The sequence below is a fragment of the Mobula hypostoma genome, chromosome 16, assembly GCF_963921235.1.
Source record: "Mobula hypostoma chromosome 16, sMobHyp1.1, whole genome shotgun sequence".
NCBI lineage: Eukaryota > Metazoa > Chordata > Chondrichthyes > Myliobatiformes > Myliobatidae > Mobula > Mobula hypostoma.
Window position 1 is genome coordinate 6,054,200 of NC_086112.1, and position 20,034 is coordinate 6,074,233.

At 39.7% G+C, this 20,034-nt stretch overlaps 1 protein-coding gene across 1 annotated transcript in view; it reads right to left on the reverse strand.

Moving 5' to 3' along the window:
* The window catches only part of adgrv1 (adhesion G protein-coupled receptor V1), a 514,329-nt gene that overhangs the window by 183,196 nt on the left and 311,099 nt on the right, over positions 1–20,034 (reverse strand). Inside the window, exons 73-76 of the mRNA XM_063069242.1 lie at positions 14,827–15,659; positions 11,596–11,713; positions 6,142–6,313; positions 2,638–2,880 (exon numbers count right to left, since the gene is read on the reverse strand). Coding sequence (XP_062925312.1) covers positions 2,638–2,880; positions 6,142–6,313; positions 11,596–11,713; positions 14,827–15,659 — 1,366 coding nt within the window. The remainder of the gene's footprint in view (positions 1–2,637; positions 2,881–6,141; positions 6,314–11,595; positions 11,714–14,826; positions 15,660–20,034) is intronic.

Sequence of the window (20,034 nt, forward strand, 5' to 3'; positions counted from 1 at the left end):
ACACAGGTTGATTCTGCTATTACACATTACACCACTGTGAATTACTTACAAATGCTATATCTATAAAAATTCTTCAACAGAAATAGAAACATATGCTGTGGATTCCAGTTAATTGGTCCATTGATTAATTGGGGCAGCCACTTATTTAGGACAACTTTTAAAGAACAAAAACTAATCATGAAAATAGTCGGGATTCCCTTTGTTTATTTGGGACACTATGCCATTTAACTGGGGCAAGAAATTGTTGCCGAACAGTTTGTAACCAGTCTCAGACACATGCACTTGTGTGGCTGTTAGACACTGCACTGTGCTTAAAACAAACAGTTTAATAAATAACATCAGTTGTGTCTGTTTGTGTTCAAAAAGCAGTGATATTTGTCACCGGTGGTTGGCAAGAAATAAGCAGCAAGACGATTCAAAACTGTTTTGCTCACTGCAGTTTCATTCATTCGGTCTTGGAGACACCGGAAGTGAAAATGAAATGATTTCACTACTTTTACAAGTTAGGAACTATAAACAATTCAAAGGTATTGACAATCATCCGGAAACCAAAGTTCAAAGTACAAAGTAAATTCATTATCAAAGTATGTAGATGTCATCACCTACTTCTCTGAAATTCATTTATTGCAGGCATTCACAGTACAGCAAGAAATCCAACAGAATCAATAAAAAACTACACGAAAAAACTGACAAATAGCCAATGTACAAAAGACAGCAAACTGCACAAATATAAAAAAAAGATAGATAAACAGATAGACAGACAGAGATATACCAAGAGACAGATAGACAGAGATATACAGAGAGATAGGTAGACAGGGACAGAGAGACAGACAGACAGATAACTAACTAACTGAGAACAAGAGCTATAGGGTCCTTGAATGTGAGCCCATGGGTTGTGGAATCAGTTGAATGTTGAGGTAAATGAAGTTATCCCACTAATTATATGACTACAATGGCATGACAAGCTCAGTGCAACTTTTGTGAGAAGTTATGGTTAAAATGTTTTAGTCACAAGACCAGGTTCAACTTGCAGTTCAGAAATGATTATCAAATGTTTTATGGAGCATTACTATTCATCTAAGGCGATCATGCAATTAAAAGTGAATGCATTAATTCCAAAGTAGTAACAAATCAAATTAGATAAATCATTCTGGAAGCTTAAAGTCATAATTACGATTATACAATTACAGACTCAATGATTTGAGAGTTTAGCTTTTAACTGTATAATACATTTAAAGTCAAAGTCAAAGTAAATTTATTATCAATGTGTGTACATGCCACCAAGATTATGTCGACCAGCCCCATTAACTCCGTGGTAATAAATGGAAAGGAAGTGGAAGCAGTAACGGATTTTGTCTTCCTCACTGCAAAGATTTCTGTAGATGGTAACTGCAGCCACGAAGTTAAACTGTGCTTACCTCCGGGGAGGGCAGCAATGGCAAATTCAGATAAAATACTGAAAAGCAGATATATAACATTCTCTATGAAGATCCATATAGTGAAGCCCATGGTATTTCCAGTTGTGATGTGTGGCTGTGAGAGCTGGACTATTAGTAAGGCTGAATACAAAAGAATCTACGCCTTTGAACTTGGATGCTGGAGGCTCGTTGGACAGCAAGAATATCCAACAAGTCAGTACTTGAAGGATCAGGCAGACTGCTCACTAGGAGGCTTGATTATGAGACTCAGATACATTGGCCACATGATGAGAAGACAGGATTCCTTGGAGAAGATGCTCACGTTAGGTAAAGCAGAAGGTAATAGAAGGAGAGGACGACGGAAGCTACAATGGATAGATATTAGTACTCAGACAATGTGTATGACCTGGGGGATATTAGAGAGACAGCTTCCAACAAGGCGGCTTGGTGTACAGCAGTGCATGAGGCCACGAAGAGTCGGACCCGACTTAACGACTGAACAACAACAGCAACAATATGCCACCATATATTAACTTGAGATTCATTTTCTTCAGAATCAGAATCAGGCTTAATATCTCTGATATACTGTATGTCATGAAAATCTGTTGTTTTGCAGCAGCAGTACACTGCAATACATTATAATAAGAAATTATAAATTATAGTAAGAAGTGTATATAAAAATAAATTAGATAAGTAGTGCAAAAAGAGAGGAAAAAACTTTGTTAGGTCGTGATCATGGACCTAGTGTCCATTCAGAAATATGATGGTGGAGGGGAAGAAGCTGTTCCTGAAACAGTGAGTATGTGCCTTCGGGCTCCTATACCTCCTTCCTGATGGTAACCATGAGAAGAGGGCATGTCCTGGGTGATGGGTGTCCTTAAAGATGAATGCCGCCTTTTTGAGGCAACGCCTTCTGCAAAGTTTTGAAGGCATTTACAGGAAAATAATATCATACAATAAAATTTATGGAAAAACTAAACACAAAGACCAACAAACAACTAATATGCAAAAGAAAACAAAATTTGCAATATAAAGTATAAAAAACAATCAAAAAATAATACTGAAAACCATGAATGTGTAAAGTCCTTGAAAGTGAGTCTTGTAGGTTGTGGAATCAGTCCAGAGTTCAGGTGAGATATGTAAGTGTAAAGAACATGCTTCACAAATTAACATATAAAGTAAAAACTCTGTGTAAAAAGAAATTTCTTGTTGTACGCACCTGTGTTTTGTAACTAACAGCTACAACTGTACTTGAAACAGCACTCTTGTCAACCTGCAGGCGAACGAATGTGGCCTCCTGATGAACCACAGAAAGCTGAGATCCTGAAGCAAAATAGATCAACGTGTGAAGGCTATCGCTCTCTAAAACCGTAACATTTACGAATCGAGCACTGTTATTTATCAAAGCTCCTGATCCCACTTCATAGATTTCCACAAGAAACCACATTGCAGGTTCTGGGATCTGCAATAAAGAAATCACAGCAGTAAGTATGGAAACAGTATTGTCATTTCTTTTCAAGTTGTATTAATCAAATCTCAGTTAATACTCAATTAATGCTCATAACTTTAATTTATTTTTTGAGATGCAGCGTGGAACAGTTCCTTCCAGCCCTTCGAGCCTTGCCACCCAGCAACCCACTGATTTAACCCTAGCCTAATTACGGGACAATTTACGATGACCAATTAGCTTACTAATTGTACGTCTTTAGACCATGGGTGGAAAATGGAACACCCAGAGGAAATGCATGCACATCACTGGGAGGATGTTCAAGATCCTTGCAGGTGACATCGAAATCGAACTCTGAACTTCGATGCTCCGAGCTGTAAGAATGTCGTACCAACCACTAAGCTCAAAACGTCATGGAAAGAATTTATTTTTACTTCAGCACACTGAAGCAATGTTTAATTCATTATTTTGTTTTTTACTTTACTGTCACAAATAAAAATTACAATTCGTCATTGATGGACTGCATTTTTGAAACATTTTCAGAAATAATGACCCACTACCTAACTAAGGTTTTAGATAATTAACAAAGCTTTTCTATAGTCTTTGTTCATCGTTCCTACTGGACAGTATGTGTTTTTTCCATTTTATATAGATACAGCCCAGTACAGGTCCCACTGGGCCAACGAGCCGTGCGGCCTAGCAACACCCCTATTTAACCTGAGCCTGATCACGGAACACTTCACGATGACCAGCCGATGAACTGGTACATCATTGGACTGTATGAGAAAACAGGAGCACCCGGAGGAACCCCATGCAGTTCACAGGGACGACATGTGGACTCCTTCTCCTTCCAGGTGGCACTGGAATTTAACTCCAAACTCTGACTCCCAGAGCTGTAACAACATTGCGCTTACTGCTACAATACTGTGGAACCTCTGTCACAGTTCTTGGTATGTTTTGTGTTCAAAAGCACAACTTGATACTAATGTTCTTAAGTATTCCTTTTTTTCCCCATACATTTAAAAAGTTTCCCACCCTTCAGGGTCAGCTATTTTCATTTTGAGCCAACAATTAGGGACTAAAGTTGTTGTTAGCCATATAGGATGAACTTCGCAAGAGTAGCATGAATGAAGTTCAAAGTTCAAAGTAAATTTTATTATCAAAGTACGTGGGTACATATATCACCATGTACCACCCTGACATTTTTTTTCTTGCGGGCATTCACAGCAGAACAAGAAATACAAGAGAATCAATTAAAAACTACACACAAAGACTGACAAGCAACCAATATGCAAAAGAAGACAAACTCTACATATAAATAAATGCATAAATACACAGGGAGAACATGAGCTACAGAATCCTTGGAAGTTTGATAGTGCCCAACACTTGTAACGACCACTGTGCACAGCAGAGTATCAGCAGCACTATAAAGAGCCAATCTGATAGTTGCCATGCACCATAGCTTGCTTATCCCTACCCTATTCATATATGTTTCAGGAAAACAAACTTTGAACATGCATGAATATAGACTCATTACAGGGGAGCCAATTGTCTTACAGGAGCAGAAGACCATTTTGGAGTGTTGTGTGTAGGCCTGGTCACCTTCCTGCAGGAAGGGTATCAATAACTTCGAAAGAGTGCGGAGAACACTTACGAGGATGCTGTCAGGACTTGAGGATGTGAGTTATAGGGAAAGGCTGAATAGGATAGGACAAAGTGGTTCACACAGCACTGTCAGCCGAAGGGCCTGTTCCTGTTCTATGTTCTAAGTACACTGCAGGGGAGCATAGAAGAATGAGGGGGAGGTTTGATTGAGGTGTGAGGGGCATATACACAAGTAGGCTTTTGTCACTGAGGTTGGATGTGACTAGAACGAGAGGTCATGGGTTGAGGATAAAGGTGAACCTGAGGGGGAACTTCTTCACTCAGAGGGTGGTGAGAGTGTGACATGGGCAGCAAGTAGGAGGTGCTGCTGGACTGCAACATTTAAGGGACGTTTGGATTTGGATAAGTACATGGATAGTAGGGGTATGGAGGGCTATGGACCCGGTGTGGGTCAATGGAACTAAGCAAAGTAACAGTTTGGCACAGACTAGATGGGCTCAAAGGCCTGTTTCTACACTGTAATGCTCCATGACACAGTAGCGTAGCAGTTAGCATGATGCTATTACAGCTCAGGTACCAGGGTTCAGAGTTCAGAATTCAATTCCGACGCTGTACGTAAGAAATTTATAAGTTCTTCCTGTGATAGTGTGGGTTTCCTCCAGGTACTCCAGTTTCCCTTACAGTCCAAAGATGTACCGCTTAGTAGGTTAATCAGTTATTGTGCACTGTCCCATGATTATGGTGGGGCCATCCGTCTGTCTTGAAGGACAATGGGTGATGGTGATCATTATCACAAGCCTGGGCGGAAGGTATGGAGATCCTGAGATGCCCCAGTCATCAAGATTCACCCTTTGACCTCACCAGTGTAGTCCAAGGAAACCTCATGAAGCAATACATTTGGCACCAGCTCGGCTGCAGGGGCTGCCGGAAGGATGTTCAATGACGTCCAGAAACCTTAGGGGCTCCGCTCCAGATTTGCTGTCTGGGTTTACTCCCATAGCCTTCATCTCTCCCGAGTCTGCCCACAAGGCAGTGAGACTACTTACCCATAGCTGTGGATCTGGTTCACAAGCACCAGTGTGTGTCCACAAACCAGTGAGCCTGCGTGCTATGTGTGCAGGGGCCAGACCTCCTCCCTGTCCTCTGTAGTTCAGCCCGAGTCTGATAGGAGTTCACTTTCTGTGTGTCGCCAGCGAGGAGGCACTACATGAGACTAGCTGTTGGAGAGGCTTCGTACTGGCAGGGAGAGACTTCAACATTCAGCTCTCCTTTTCACAATACTGCTAGGCAGCGATGGAAGCTGAAAGTGAGAGCGACAAGCACTATCCACTACACTATCGCACTAGACACATCCCACGCATTAGTCGTGTGATTGGTCTTGGGATAAATGGGTGGTTGCTAAGGCAGTGCAGCTCAGAGGGCTGGAAGGACCTGTTTCATGCTCTATCTTGGCACAAATAAAAATAAATAACTTCCTTCCAGCAATGGCATTTTTGATTTTTGGTAATTGGCCCATAAAAAGTACGCCGATTGGTGTTTTAGGTAGGAATAGTCAGAACATGCACAGTTCAGGTTCTTCATAATTTAGTCCATGAGGAAAGGTATTTCCAAATTGAATATCTGCACATTCTAAATAGTTCTTGAAGCAGCACTGCCTTTCTGTTTGCTGACCTGGTCTGGTTTGATCTCGATGGTGATTGGACATAGCGTCTCTCTGGAAACACAGAGGATAATTCCTGTTGGGGCTGTGAGCTCATTGACCAGATCCACGCCATCTCTTTGCAGTACCACGTCTGTTTCATTAAAGGTCACGCGCCAGGAAATTGTCACATTCTCAAAAGATCTGAAAATACAAAGCAAACGTCACACGTAAAATAACTGGAGTGAAGTTACAAAGCTACTTAATACTGGAACATTATTTAATTAAACAAAGCACTCTCATAATCTCTCCCCCTCCCCACCTGATGAAGGGTCTTGTCCTGAAACATTAACTATTTATTCATCTCTATAGATGCTGCCTGACCTGCCCAGATCGTCCAGCATTTTGTGTGTGTTGCTCAAGATCTCACAATTGTATTAAAATAGAATGGGTAGATGTTCATTCACTGGATTTCAAAGTTCAAAGTAAATTTATTGCCATAATATGTGCAGTAAATATCACCATATACTACCTTGAGAATCATTTTCTTGCAGGCATTTGCAGGAGAACAAAGAGATACAATATAATCAATGAAAAACTTCACACAAAGACTGACAACCATCGTGCAAAAGATGAACACAGTGAAAATACAAACAAAATAATAATAAATAATTCAATAAACCTTACTGAGAACATTATATGTGGAGTCCTTGAAAGTAATGAAAAGAGGCCCTTTGGCCCATTGAGTCTATTCCATTTGTGAACCACCCATTTACACTAATCCGACATCAAGCACATTTTGTCTTAACCTTTCCCATGTTCTCATCAAACCCTCCAGATTCTATCTCTCATCTACACACCAGTAGAAATTGTATAGAAAGAGTTAAATGTGATTTCTCCTTGGTTCAATACTGTGTGTGATTTTTATTCTTCTTTATATCAATCAGAGTCTCCTCGAGATTCTAAATATATGAATGATTTTTTAGATAAATTAGACTTCCCTCAGATTTCAAAGGATATGTCTTCTTTATTAGATACTTCCATTACAATGGATGAGATTAAGAATGTTATTCTATCTATGAATTTGGGGAAAGCTCCTGGCCCGGATGGGTTTACCGTTGAATTTTATAAATGTTTTGCTTCTTTATTGATCCCTTGGCTCTGTAGGGTTTTTGAGGCTTCTCTGAAACTTGGTAAACTTCCTGAATCTTTTAATAGAGCATCAATTTCTCTAATACTAAAGAAGGATAAAGACCCTGCTCAATGTGCATCTTATAGACCAATATCTTTATTAAATGTTGATTCTAAAGTTTTTTCTAAGTTATTAGCAAATAGACTAGAAAAAGTACTTCCTTCTATTATTTCGGAAGACCAAACGGGTTTTATTAAAGGTCGTTACTCTTTTTATAATATTCGTACATTGTTAAATATCGTTTATACTCCCTCACAAAATGTTCCTGAGTGTGTTATTTCTTTAGATGCCGAGAAAGCTTTTGATAGAGTAGAATGGCCTTATTTATTTAAGGCGCTTGAAATGTTTAATTTTAGCTTGAAATTTATATCCTGGATTAAACTGTTATATCATTCCCCTGTAGCCTCGGTTCGTACTAACTCTTTAAACTCACCTTTTTTTCCTCTCTTTCGAGGTACTCGACAAGGCTGTCCTCTTAGTCCCCTATTATTTGATATTGCATTAGAACCTCTTGCAATTGCTATTCGAGAATCTTCAAATATTACTGGGATAACTCGGGGATTAAAGTCCCATAAATTATCACTCTATGCTGATGATTTACTTTTATATATTTCTAATCCTGAGAAATCCATTCCTGCTGTTTTAGAGTTATTAGCACAATTTGGTTTTTTTTCAGGTTATAAATTAAATCTTAGTAAGAGTGAACTTTTTCCGATTAATAAACATCTTCCCTTATATTATAAATTTCCATTTAAATTGATTAATAATTATTTTTCATATCTTGGGATTAAAATTACTTGTAAATACAAAGATTTATTTAAGACTAACTTTTTACCATTAATAGACCATATTACTCAACTTTCATCTAAATGGTTTCCCTTATATTTAACTTTGATTGGTCGTATTAATGCAGTTAAGATGTTTTTTTTGCCAAAATTTTTATATGTGTTTCAGGCATTACCAATTTTCGTTCCAAAATCTTTCTTTGATAAAGTTGACTCTAAAATTTCTTCATTTATTTGGCAGAATAAGAATCCGAGACTGGGTAAAATACATTTACAGAAAGCTAAGAGAGATGGAGGTTTAGCATTACCTAACTTTAGATTCTATTATTGGGCTATTAATATTCGACATATGAAATTTTGGTTACTTGATCAGGACATACTATCTATTCCTAAATGGGTAGCATTGGAATTACAATCTGTTCAGGGTTATACACTTGGCTCTATTTTAGGCTCCTCTCTCCCTTTTGATTCGAAACGCCTTAAGCAGGTCTCTAACCCGATAGTTAAATATGCTTTGCGCATTTGGTTTCAATTCAGAAAATTTTTTGATCTTAATCAATTCGGGTTAGCGATTCCTATTTTAGGTAACATATTTTTTCCTCCCTCTTTTACGGATCGCGCTTTTCAAACTTGGAAGACTAAGGGTATTTTACGGTTTTTGGATTTATTTTTAGATGGTTCCCTTATGTCTTTTGAACAATTATCTAATAAATATAACTTATCAAGAATACATTTTTTTAGATATTTACAAGTTAGAAATTTCCTAAGTACTATACTTTCTTCCTTTCCAATGCTTCCTCCTACATATATTTTAGATTCGATAATTAACCTCAATCCATGTCAGAAAGGTGCATCGGCTATGATTTATAATATTATTATGAAACTTAGGAAAGCTCCATTTGATAAGATTAGGGTAGATTGGGAACAGGAATTGGGGCTTACCATTTCTGTGGATGATTGGGGGCAGATTTTACAATTAGTTAATACTTCCTCTATTTGTGCTAAACATTCCCTAATTCAATTTAAAGTGGTTCATAGAGCACATATGTCCAAAGATAAGTTAGCGCGTTTTTACTCACATATTAATCCTTTCTGTGATAGATGTTCGGGGCAGATAGCCTCCTTAACTCACATGTTTTGGTCTTGCCCTACTTTGGAAACTTTTTGGAGAGATATTTTTAATATTATTTCTACGGTATTAAATATAGATATCTCTCCTCACCCTATTACTGCTATCTTTGGACTACCTAAAATTTCTAGTAATCTTTCCCCTTCAGCCCGTAGAATGATTGCATTTCTTACTTTAATGGCGAAAAGATGTATTTTACAACATTGGAAAGAGCTTAATGCTCCAACTACGTTTTTTTGGTTTTCTCAGACGATTTTATGTTTGAATTTGGAGAAAATTAGAAGTAACCTTTATGATTCTTCATTTAAATTTGAACAGATTTGGGGACCTTTTATTCGATATTTTCATTTAATGTAATATTTACCCTTCTTGTTTTTTTTTCACTGTTTTTAATGGAGGTCGGGATTGAGGACGTGATTTTAAGTTTAACTCTGTTTGGTTTCAAGTTAGCCCATTGCTTTGCTTTGCTTTTAGTTAGTTGCACAGTGGGTTTTTTTTTGGGTTTTTTTTTTCTTTATTTTTCCATTGATATATATAAAATTTAGTATACTATTATGTTATCTTGGTCTCTTATGTTTAAATTACATTGTTTGTAGTATTTTTTTTTGGTATTGATACCTTTTGGAATTTTATTATACTTTAATATTGTATTAATGTTTATATGGCTTACCTTTTTTGTATACTTATTCAATAAAAAGATTTAAAAAGAAAAAAAAAATACTGTGCAAAAATCTTAGGTACCCTAGCTATATATATGTGTTCCTATGTCTTATGGTCTTCAGATCTAACTAGCCGAAAAACATTTTTACAACAGTATTCTATAAATTCCTTGTACATTTAAAACACAAGGGGTTGTGTTCTAAATGTGCCAGTAATATCAGAACCTAGCCACCGTAAATCTTCGCCTAAATGTACCAGTAATATCAGAACCTAGCCACCGTACAATCTTCGCCTAAATGTGTCAGTAGTATCAGAACCTCGCCACCGTACAATCTTCGCCTAAATGTGCCAGTAGTATCAGAACCTAGCCACTGTACAATCTTCGCCTAAATGTACCAGTAATATCAGAACCTAGCCACCGTACAATCTTCGGGGACATGAACTGGATCCTCATTCACATGTTCCTTTCAACTTCTCAGGTCATATGCATCAGCTTTTCTACCTTTTGATTAGAAATACAAAGAACAAGACTGAAACATGACTGTTTATCGCTCTCCGTAGAGATTCAGTTCTAAAATCAGCCCTGAATTTTCTTGCTGATAAAGACTCCAAAGATATTGCTAAGTTCTCTAATGATTCCATTATGGATCCATTCATTTTCAACAAGCATCAATGAGGAATATTTCTACTAAAAGTAGCAGTTTAAAGTAAATTTATTATCAAACTTTGCATATGTTACCGTATTCTACCCTGAGATTCATTTTCTTGGAAGCAAGGAAAGGAAAGGTACGTCACATCCAGAGTTTCTCCGGATTTCCCTCCACGCCTCTCTGACATAGTGGGGAACCGCGTACGAGGCAAGATACAGCAGTGGTTTGCCATTGTCTTCTGCCGGGTGAGTTTCCAAAGAGATCACCAGCTCGTAACCCAGCACAGATGGAAAGCGTGCAGGAGAGCCGGATGAATTCGAACTCAGGACCTTTCGTCCCAAAGTCCGGCACTGACGCCACTACGCCACCAGTTGGGTCTTTTCTTGGGAGCATTTACAGGAAAAAAGGAACTACACTCAGTGGCAACTTTATTAGGTACCCCTGTACACCTGCTCGATAATGCAAATACCTATTCAACCAATCATGTGGCAGCACCTCAATGCATAAAAGCATGCAGACATGGCCAAGAGGTTCAGTTGTTGTTCAGACCAAACATCAGAATAGGGAAGAAATGTGATCCAAGTGACTTTGACTGTGGAATGATTATTGGTGCCAGATGGGGTGGTTTGAGTACCTGAGAAATTGGTAATCTTCTGGATTTTCACGCAAAACAGTCTCTAGAATTTAGACAGAATGGTGCAAAAAAACCCAGAAAAAAGCATCAAGTGAGCAGCAGTTTTATGGGTGAAAACACCTTGTTAATGAGAGAGGAAGGTGACAGTAACTCAAATAACAATGCACTGAAACAGTGGTGTGCAGAAGAGTATGTCTGAATGCACAACATGTCAAACCTTGAAGTGGATGGGTTGCAGTGGCAGAAGATCATGAACATAAACTCAGTGGACATTTATTAGGTGCAGGAATTAACTAATGAAATGGCCACTGACTGTACAATAGAAATTATAAAAATCTGTACATAAACAGACCAAGACTGAAACAAACAATGTGCAAAAGACAAAATGAAAACAGAGAACATGAGTTGTAAAGAATTGCTGAGATGAAGATTTTACCTGTTTTTTTGTCTTTCAACTGTTAGCCAAACCTTCCGATTTTCTGAGTCTTCATCCAAGACTGGGTTACTATTGGATACACTTGCAAAGCCCACAATGCCATTCTGTACATCATTTCCTGTAGTACAAATATATTAAAGCTAAGAAAAGTAATTATGCCAAACTAAAGTAATGTGTGTTTGAAGAAAACTGCGGACTTGGCCATGTGTAGTGGCCCCTGGTAATACACCATGGTAGTGTAACAGCTCAGGATGTGGCAGTTCAGAGTTCAATCCTGACATCACCTGTAAAGAGTTTGTATGTCCTCCCTGTGGAAAGTGTCGGTTTTCTGTGCATGCTCTGATTTCCTCTCACAGTCCAAAGATAGTTAGTAGGTTAATTGGTCATTGTAAATTGTTCCATAGTTAGGCTACGGTTAAACTGGGGGTTGCTGGTGGTATGGCTTGAAGGGCCGGAAAGGCCTGTGTTGTGCTGTATCTCTAAATTAAAATAAATAACAAAAAAAGTGTCTCTTCCAGGTGACTAGAGGTTGAGGTTACACATGAGTTCTGCTGATGAGTGATCTCTTGGTCTGGGTGTGGAGGCTCCAATACAGAGGCTGCAGAGGGCTGTAGTCTCAGTCAGCCTCATCACAGGCTCAACCCTCCCCACCATAAAAGATATCTGCAAAAGCTGGTGTCTCGAGAAGGAGGCATCGATCATTAATGACCCTCACCATGCCCTCTCCTCATTACTACTGTCTCGGTAGAGGATCCGGAAGACCCACCCTCTACTATTTAGGAACAGCTTCTTCTCTGTCAGAAAAATGTCTGAAAGGTCCATGAATGCATGGGCACTTATTATTCTTTTATTTTGCATTATTTATTTATTTTGTAATTTTGAGATTACAAAAATAAATATAATAGTAATTTATAAAATAAATACGGCAATATATAGTAATTTATAATTAGTTCATAGCAATTTATTCATATATACAGTATTATTAATGATTTTTAGGAAGTTATAGTACTCATGTCTTTACACTGTACTGTTGCAGCAAAACAACAAATCTCACATTATGTAAGACAGGGATAATAAACCTGTTTCTGATTCTGGATTTATATATTAAAATCAGAAACACAAGAGATTCTGCAGATGCTGGAAATCTAGAACAACACACACAAAACGCTAGAGCAACTATGGAAAGAGATGAAGTGAAGACATCGCCACTGTATTGGGCTTTAGTGGCAGCAAGGTGTCATAGCTATTTGCATGATGCTATCACGGCCCCAGAAACTCAGGTTCAATTCCCGACTGTCTATAAAGAGTTTGTACATTCTTCCTGTGACACTTTCCAAAGACGTACAGATTAGTAGGTCAGTTGGTTACATGGGTGAAATTGGGTGGCGTGTGCTCACCGGGCTGGAGAGGCCTCTTACTGTGTTGTACAGCTAAATAAATAAGTAAACCGATAGATAGATAAATTGGTAGAGTGTGCAAGTGAGAAACAGTGAGGTCGTATTCAAGGGTTCATGAACCGTTCAGAAATCTGTTGGAGAGAAGCCTCCTCCCTTTCCTCTTTCAACCAAGCCGTCCTGCTCCCTATGAACTTTGTTCAAGTTCTCAGTTGTGTTGCAGTCAAGGGGTCCATCATGTAATGATCATATCAGAAGGTTGCCAGCCCACGCACCAATTAGAATAACCTCTTGAAACCACTACATACTTGGAGCAGCTGGGCAGCCAGACCGGCAGCTGGACGACTAGCCCGGCAGCTAGCAGAAATCAACCTGCTATTAGCCGATAATCCTTTTATGAGTGGGAGTCCTTTGTGATGTGAATCAAGTGTTGAGCTGTGTTCATCTGGACACCTAGACATCCAAGTCAGGAGATTGGCTGGAAGTGCGACTTCCAATGGCATTGCTTAAGCCCTGTGAATTGTCCCCTACAAAAGGCAGGCTTTCCTGGTGGCCACCCATTTTAATACTACTTCCCATTCCCATTCCAACATGTTGGTCCATGGCCTCCTCTGCTGCCACGATGAGTCTGCTCTCCAGTGAGAGGAGCAACACCTCATATTCTGTCTGGGTAGCCTCCAGCCCGATGACATGAACATCGATTTCTCCAACTTCCGGTCATTTTTCCACCCCTTCGCTTCTCCAAACCAGCCAATCACTACCCTCCGGTGACTGTCCTCATTCCCTTTCTCCCATGGTCCACTCTCTTTTCTTATCAGATTCCTTCTTCTTCAGCCCTTTACTTCTTCCACCTCCCAGCTTCTCACTTTAACCTCTTCCCCCCACCCATCTACCTACCTACCCTCAAACAAGAGAAAATCTGCAGATGCTGGAAATCCAAGCTACACACATAAACTATTGGAGGAACTCAGCAGGCTAGGCAGCATCTGTGGAAAAGAGGATCGTCGTCATTTCGGGCCAAGACCCTTCATTAAGACCTGATGAAGGGTCTCAGCCTGAAACATCGACTATACTCTTTTCCATAGATGCTGCCTGGCCTGCTGAGTTCCTCCAGCATTTTGTGTGTGTTACCTACCTACCCTCGCTGTCAGGAGCACTGCAGGCTTCTGCAGTGAGCCGTACAACACTGGGCCTCGAGGTTTCTCGAGCACCTGTATTTACTAATTGTTGTCTTAGTGAGAGTCATCATGCTTTGTGCTTTCTGTTTAATCCTGTCAAGTTGATTGTGGCTGGCAGGGATTTTCAACATTCTGTGATTATCTAAAGCAGATTCTTGACTCGTGGTCATCTTGGGGTACTTGTGTGGAGAATGGTTTGTCACACAGTGTCACTCGGTCGTGCCGCTGATCTGTTGGAATTCCTATGTATAACCTCCTGTTTCCATCTCTACACAGGCGTCTGCTGTTCCTCCGCACCCGAGTTCAGTCGTTACCAGCACCCACCACGACACCTTCACCTGGCTTCACCCTTCACCTATCACCTGCCAGCTTGCGCTCCCCACCCCACCAACACCCTTATTCTCGCTTCTTCCTTTTCAGTCCTGATGTAGGGTCTTGGTCCGAAAAATGTACTGCTTATTCTCCTCCATAGCTGATATCTGACCTGCTGAGTTCCTCTCCCATTTGCTGTGTCTTACATCACCAAAACACCCACATCGGTGGTCACATTGCACCCAATACGATGTCTATGATAACCAAACAACAGGATATCTAGATTGCAAAAAAAAAATCAAATGGCAGTTCAAAGGTAACAAAATTATTTAATTACTATGAGTTACCTAAGATAACAATCTTCATAAAAGCCATGAATCCGTGCTCATCCTTTCCATCCACAATATGTGCACCTCCACCTGGATCTGTTAGATAAACAAAAAAAAATTCTTGGCCCTCTGGTTCATTATCATCTAAAACTCTGATAGATATATTGACTTCCTTTTCCTCATCCTGTAGAGTAACATTCAATGCTTCATCTTCAAAATCTTCTCCCTCCTTGGCCCAGGCAAGACTGGAATTTTGCTGGTTGGTTTGAAAAGGCATTTCATGTAGACCACTTATAAGTTTCTTTTCTCCGAAGGTTATAACATTCACACTGACGGGTCCAGTAAATTCCAGAGTCCTTCGAATACAAAGTATTACATTATCAGTTTCCTCTGTAGTGTACACCACAGTGGGTCCAATACTTAAAACACCCTCACTGGCATCATTGGCAATAATGGTTATACATGACACACTCGAGTTCCAATTCAAGTAAGGGGTTTCTTCTGTATTATTTGGCTTATAACCCAGAACTTCAATGCTGGACAAATTTAGGTAAAACACTTCATCTCCTTCTGGGATGTTATCATTGATGATAAGCAGCTTGATCACAGCTTCGATCTGATATGAAGTAAAGACAAGTTCTCCCATTTCGATGTGCTCATAATCTTCATCAGGTTTGGCACTTCCTGCTGTCGTACGGTAAGTCAGTTTTGTTTGGTTGCCACGGAAACCAAAGAGTCTCTGGACATGAAAAGTTGCTGCACCTACATCTTCTTCTATTCTGACCCGCCCTGAATTAGGCACAAGTTGGAAGACTCCAAATGGCTCAATTTCTGCCACAGTGAATCCTGATCTACAGAAAGCAATCAGCAAGAAATTATAACTCAGCATGTGTGAATATCTGCCAATAGAATGTCAGTAGATAGGTACAACAGCAAAATCAAGACTCAAGATTGCTTAAAGTAACTTCCTGTACATCGGTATAAAGAGAATGAAATAATTGTTAGTCTGGATCCAATGCAGCGCAAAAAACCACAAAAGATAATAATAAAAAACACAAAAAAAGTATAAATACACATATTTATATAAATAGATTATATAAATTGATTGTATGCCTATAAAGTAACGTTGGGCTGTACATAAGGTGACTGACGTGAAATAATAAAGTCATGGTGGAGTTAGTGGGTGGAGGTGTTGATCAGCCTTACTGCTTGGGGAAAGTAACTGTTTTTTGAGTCTGGTAGTCTGACATCCCGCAACGCTGCCTTCAAGTCTGGTGACAGAACAGCTATCAGCACAACCATGGAAAACCTCAACTCAGGTATCAAGAGGGCAAATAAAAAGTTCAAGAAGACCTGCCTGATAATGATCCCTGGTATATGTGGCCAGGCATCAGGGCATTACTGACTACACAGGAAAAACAGTGTCAACTGTACAGGATGCCCTTCTCCCTGATACTCTAAAAAAAAAACTCTTATGTACACTTTGAGGCATGCAACACAACGCCAGCCACAAAAGCTACCCCACTCTAGGTGAGCAGTCACCGCCTGTAGCAGCAGCAGATGTGAGAACTCTACAGATTCAATCCCCATAAGGCAGCCAGGCCAGACAACATCCCAGGCTGAGTATTCAAAGAGCGTGCACACTGGCTTACTGATGTCTTCACAGGTATCTTGAACACTTCCCTCATCCAGACTGGTGTCCTCACCTGCTTCAAATCAGCCATCATCATCCCAGTACCAATGAATTCTACACATTCTGAACTAAATGACTATCACCCAGTGGTACTGACGCCAATCGTCATGAAGTGCTTTGAAGGGCTGATAATTGCACATATCAAAAACTCCTTTCCTGCCACACGGGAGACTCACCAATATGCTTGCTGACAGAAACGTTCCACAACAGATACCTTAGCATCTGTCATTCATCTGGCCTGAAACATCTAGAGAACAAGGACATGTGAGTTAATTTATCTCACCTAACTCACATATCCAATAAACCCGTTCCTTAAGTGTCCAAAGGTGGCTCCTCTAACAGTCTGGAGATTGCCTTTGGCATTGATCCATTTCTATGTGTAAAAAAGAATCTCTGGTGTTAGCTATAAATTTCCACTAATGTCTCTTTGATAAAGGATGTAGTGCTCTTGTCCTATGGAATAATAATGGATTTACTTTCCAGAGAACCAACTTTTACCCATTTCCATGGTTCTCTGGCCTTATGTCTTGTTACACTATGTTTAGTCCTCACAACTTTGACCCAGGCTAATGCTAGAAAGTGTCATCAAGTCTAATGTTCTCAATGTTTATTGCTTATTTATTTATTATTATTCTTTCTTTCTTTTTGTATTTGCACAGTTGGTTGTCTTTTGCACATTGGTTGTTTGTCCGTCCTGTTGTGTGTAGTTATTCATTAATTCTTTCGTGTTTCTTGTACCTACTGTGTATGCCCACAAGAAAATGAATCTCAGGGTTGTATATGGTGACATTTAGGTATTTTGACAATAAATTTGCTTTGAGCTTTTATCTTTGATCGAGTGGCATCACAGGTAGAAGGGACAGTATAAAGAAAGCTTTTGGCACATTGGTGTTCATAAATCAAAGTATTGAGTACAGGAGATAGGATGTTACACTGATGTTGCAAAAGACATTGCTGAGGCCTAATTTGGAGGATTGTGTGGAGATCTGGTCACCTGCCTACTGGAAAGCTATCAATAAGATTGAAAGAGCACAGAGAAATGTATAAGGATGTTGACAGGACTTGACAATCTGAGTTGTAGGGAGAAGTTGAATGGGTTAGGACTTCATTGCCTAGAATGTAAAAGACTGAGGAGAGATTTAGTGGAGGTATGTGAAATTATGAGGGGTATGGATAGGAGAAGTGCGAGCAGGCTTTTTTCCATTGAGGTTAGGTGAGACTAAAACTGGAGGTCATGGGTTCAGGAGGAAAAGTGAAATATTTAAGGAAAACCCGAGGGGAACTTCTTGACTTAGAGGATGGTCAGAGTGTGGAACAAGCTGCCAGTGGAAGTGGTGAATGCAGGTTTGATTTCAACATTTAAGAGAAATTTGGATCAATGCATAGATGGGATGGGTATGGAGGGCCATGGTCCAGGTGCAGGCAGATGGGGCTCATCATCATCATCGTCATCATCTGTGCCATGTTGTTTGACGTAGGTGATCATGGACTTGACCATGAATGCTCTTCGCAAATTTTTCTATAGAAATGGTTTGACATTGCCTTCTTCTGGGCAGTGTCTTTACAACATGGTGACCCCAGCCATTATCAATACTCTTCAGAGACTGGCTGCTTGGCATCAGTGATTGCATAACCAGGACTTGTGATATGGACCAGCTGCTCATACGACCATCCACCACCAGCTCCCATAGCTTCACATGACCCTGATCAGGGGTCTAAACAAGTGCTACACTTTGCCCAAGGGTGACGTCCAGGCTAGTAAAGGGAAGGAGCGCTTTACACCTCCTTTGGTTGAGTATCCTGTATCTCCACCCTGCTACGCTAGATGGAATGAGGCAGATTGATAGTTTGGAACTGACTAAGTAAGCCTGTGTCTGTGTTGTAGTGCTCTGTGACTCCATGAGCAAATAAACATCTCTTCAACATCTGGTATCCCTGAGTTGAGGTGCATATCCTCTTCCCATTTTTTAGTCAATCAGTCTGATGATCCCCTTAAAATTTCATTTCACTGCTGACTTAACCACTTTAACCATTTTACCCTCTTGTAGTGGCTACATGGAAGCAAATGCCTCAATTTTCTCTGCTGTATGCAACAAATTACACTTGTCCCAATTACTTTATAACTTCATCATTTTCTGACCTGCTTCCTCAGTTCCTTGCAGTTTTGTTTCATCAGGTACATTATAAAAACAAATGCTAATCTTAAAGTTCATGATTCTCTCTCTTTCTGTTTGATGAGAACACAATGAAATTAAAACAAAATTATTAATGTTGCTGAAGCTTATTCCTCCAGTAATAAAAGGGTTAGCACAATCACTCCACAGCGCCAGTGATCACCAATCAAGGTTTGATTCCCACTGCTGTCTGTTAAGGAGTTTGTATGTTTTCCCCATGACTGTGTGGGTCTCCTCCAGGTGCTCCAGTTTCCTCCCATATTCCAAAGACGTAGGGACAAAGGTCAGTAGCTTGTCAGGAAGCTACATTGGCGCCAGAAGTATGGCAACCCTTGTGGGTGGCCAGCAACACAATCTTTGCTGATAGGATTTGATGCAAATGTAACATTTCACTGTATGTTTCGATGGTCATGTGACAAATAAAACTAATCTTTAAGAAGAAAATCTTTTGGTCATGCCCCTCAGGACTGGAAATCTATCCTCCCTATGCAGTTTGGTCCCTATACATCTCCAAACCCATCCCAGATGGTTGCCTACTAACTGGAGATGGGAAATGGATCTGCAAAAGGTGATGCCTCGAAAAGACAACATCCATCATTAAGGACCCCTATTACCCAGGACATACCCTCTTCTCATTGCTACCATCAAGGAGGAGGAACAGGAGCTGGAAGACACTCACTCAGTGATCCAGGAGATGCTCCTCCCCTCCCTCATCAGATTTCTGAGTGGACAATCAACCCATGAATAATACCTCAGTATTTTCCTCTCTTTTTGCTCTACTTACAGTATACAGAGTTCTGTGCAAAAGTCTCAGGCACACAAGATTTTTTATGCTGTTTCAGATGGTAAGACCTCCACAGAACCCTGTTCTCAACATCATTGAGACAGATTGGGTTTACCTGGAGAGAAAGAAGCAAGTGAAACAGCCAAAGTCTGCAGAAGAGCTGTGGCAAGTTCTTCAAGGTGCTTGAAGCAAACTATCAGCCTGTTTTCTTATAAAATGCACGACAGTGTACCTGAGAAAATTGATGCCATTTTAAAAGCAATGTTTGGTCACACCAAATACCAGATATGATTTAGTTTTTTATTGTTTACTGGTACTTTATAGTAATTTTTTGATACTTAGAAACTTTTCATTTAATTATTTTTGAAAGTATCTTTGTTTTACAGAATTTTTTTCATGTCCCTAAGACTTTTGCACAGTACTATGTATATATGAAAATGCATAATAATGAAAACTATAAATTAAAATAAGTACAGTACCTGGTTTAATTTATAGTTTTAATTATTATGTATGGCAATGTACTCCTACCACAGAACAACAAATTTCACAACATGCTGAATTCTGATTCTGATTCG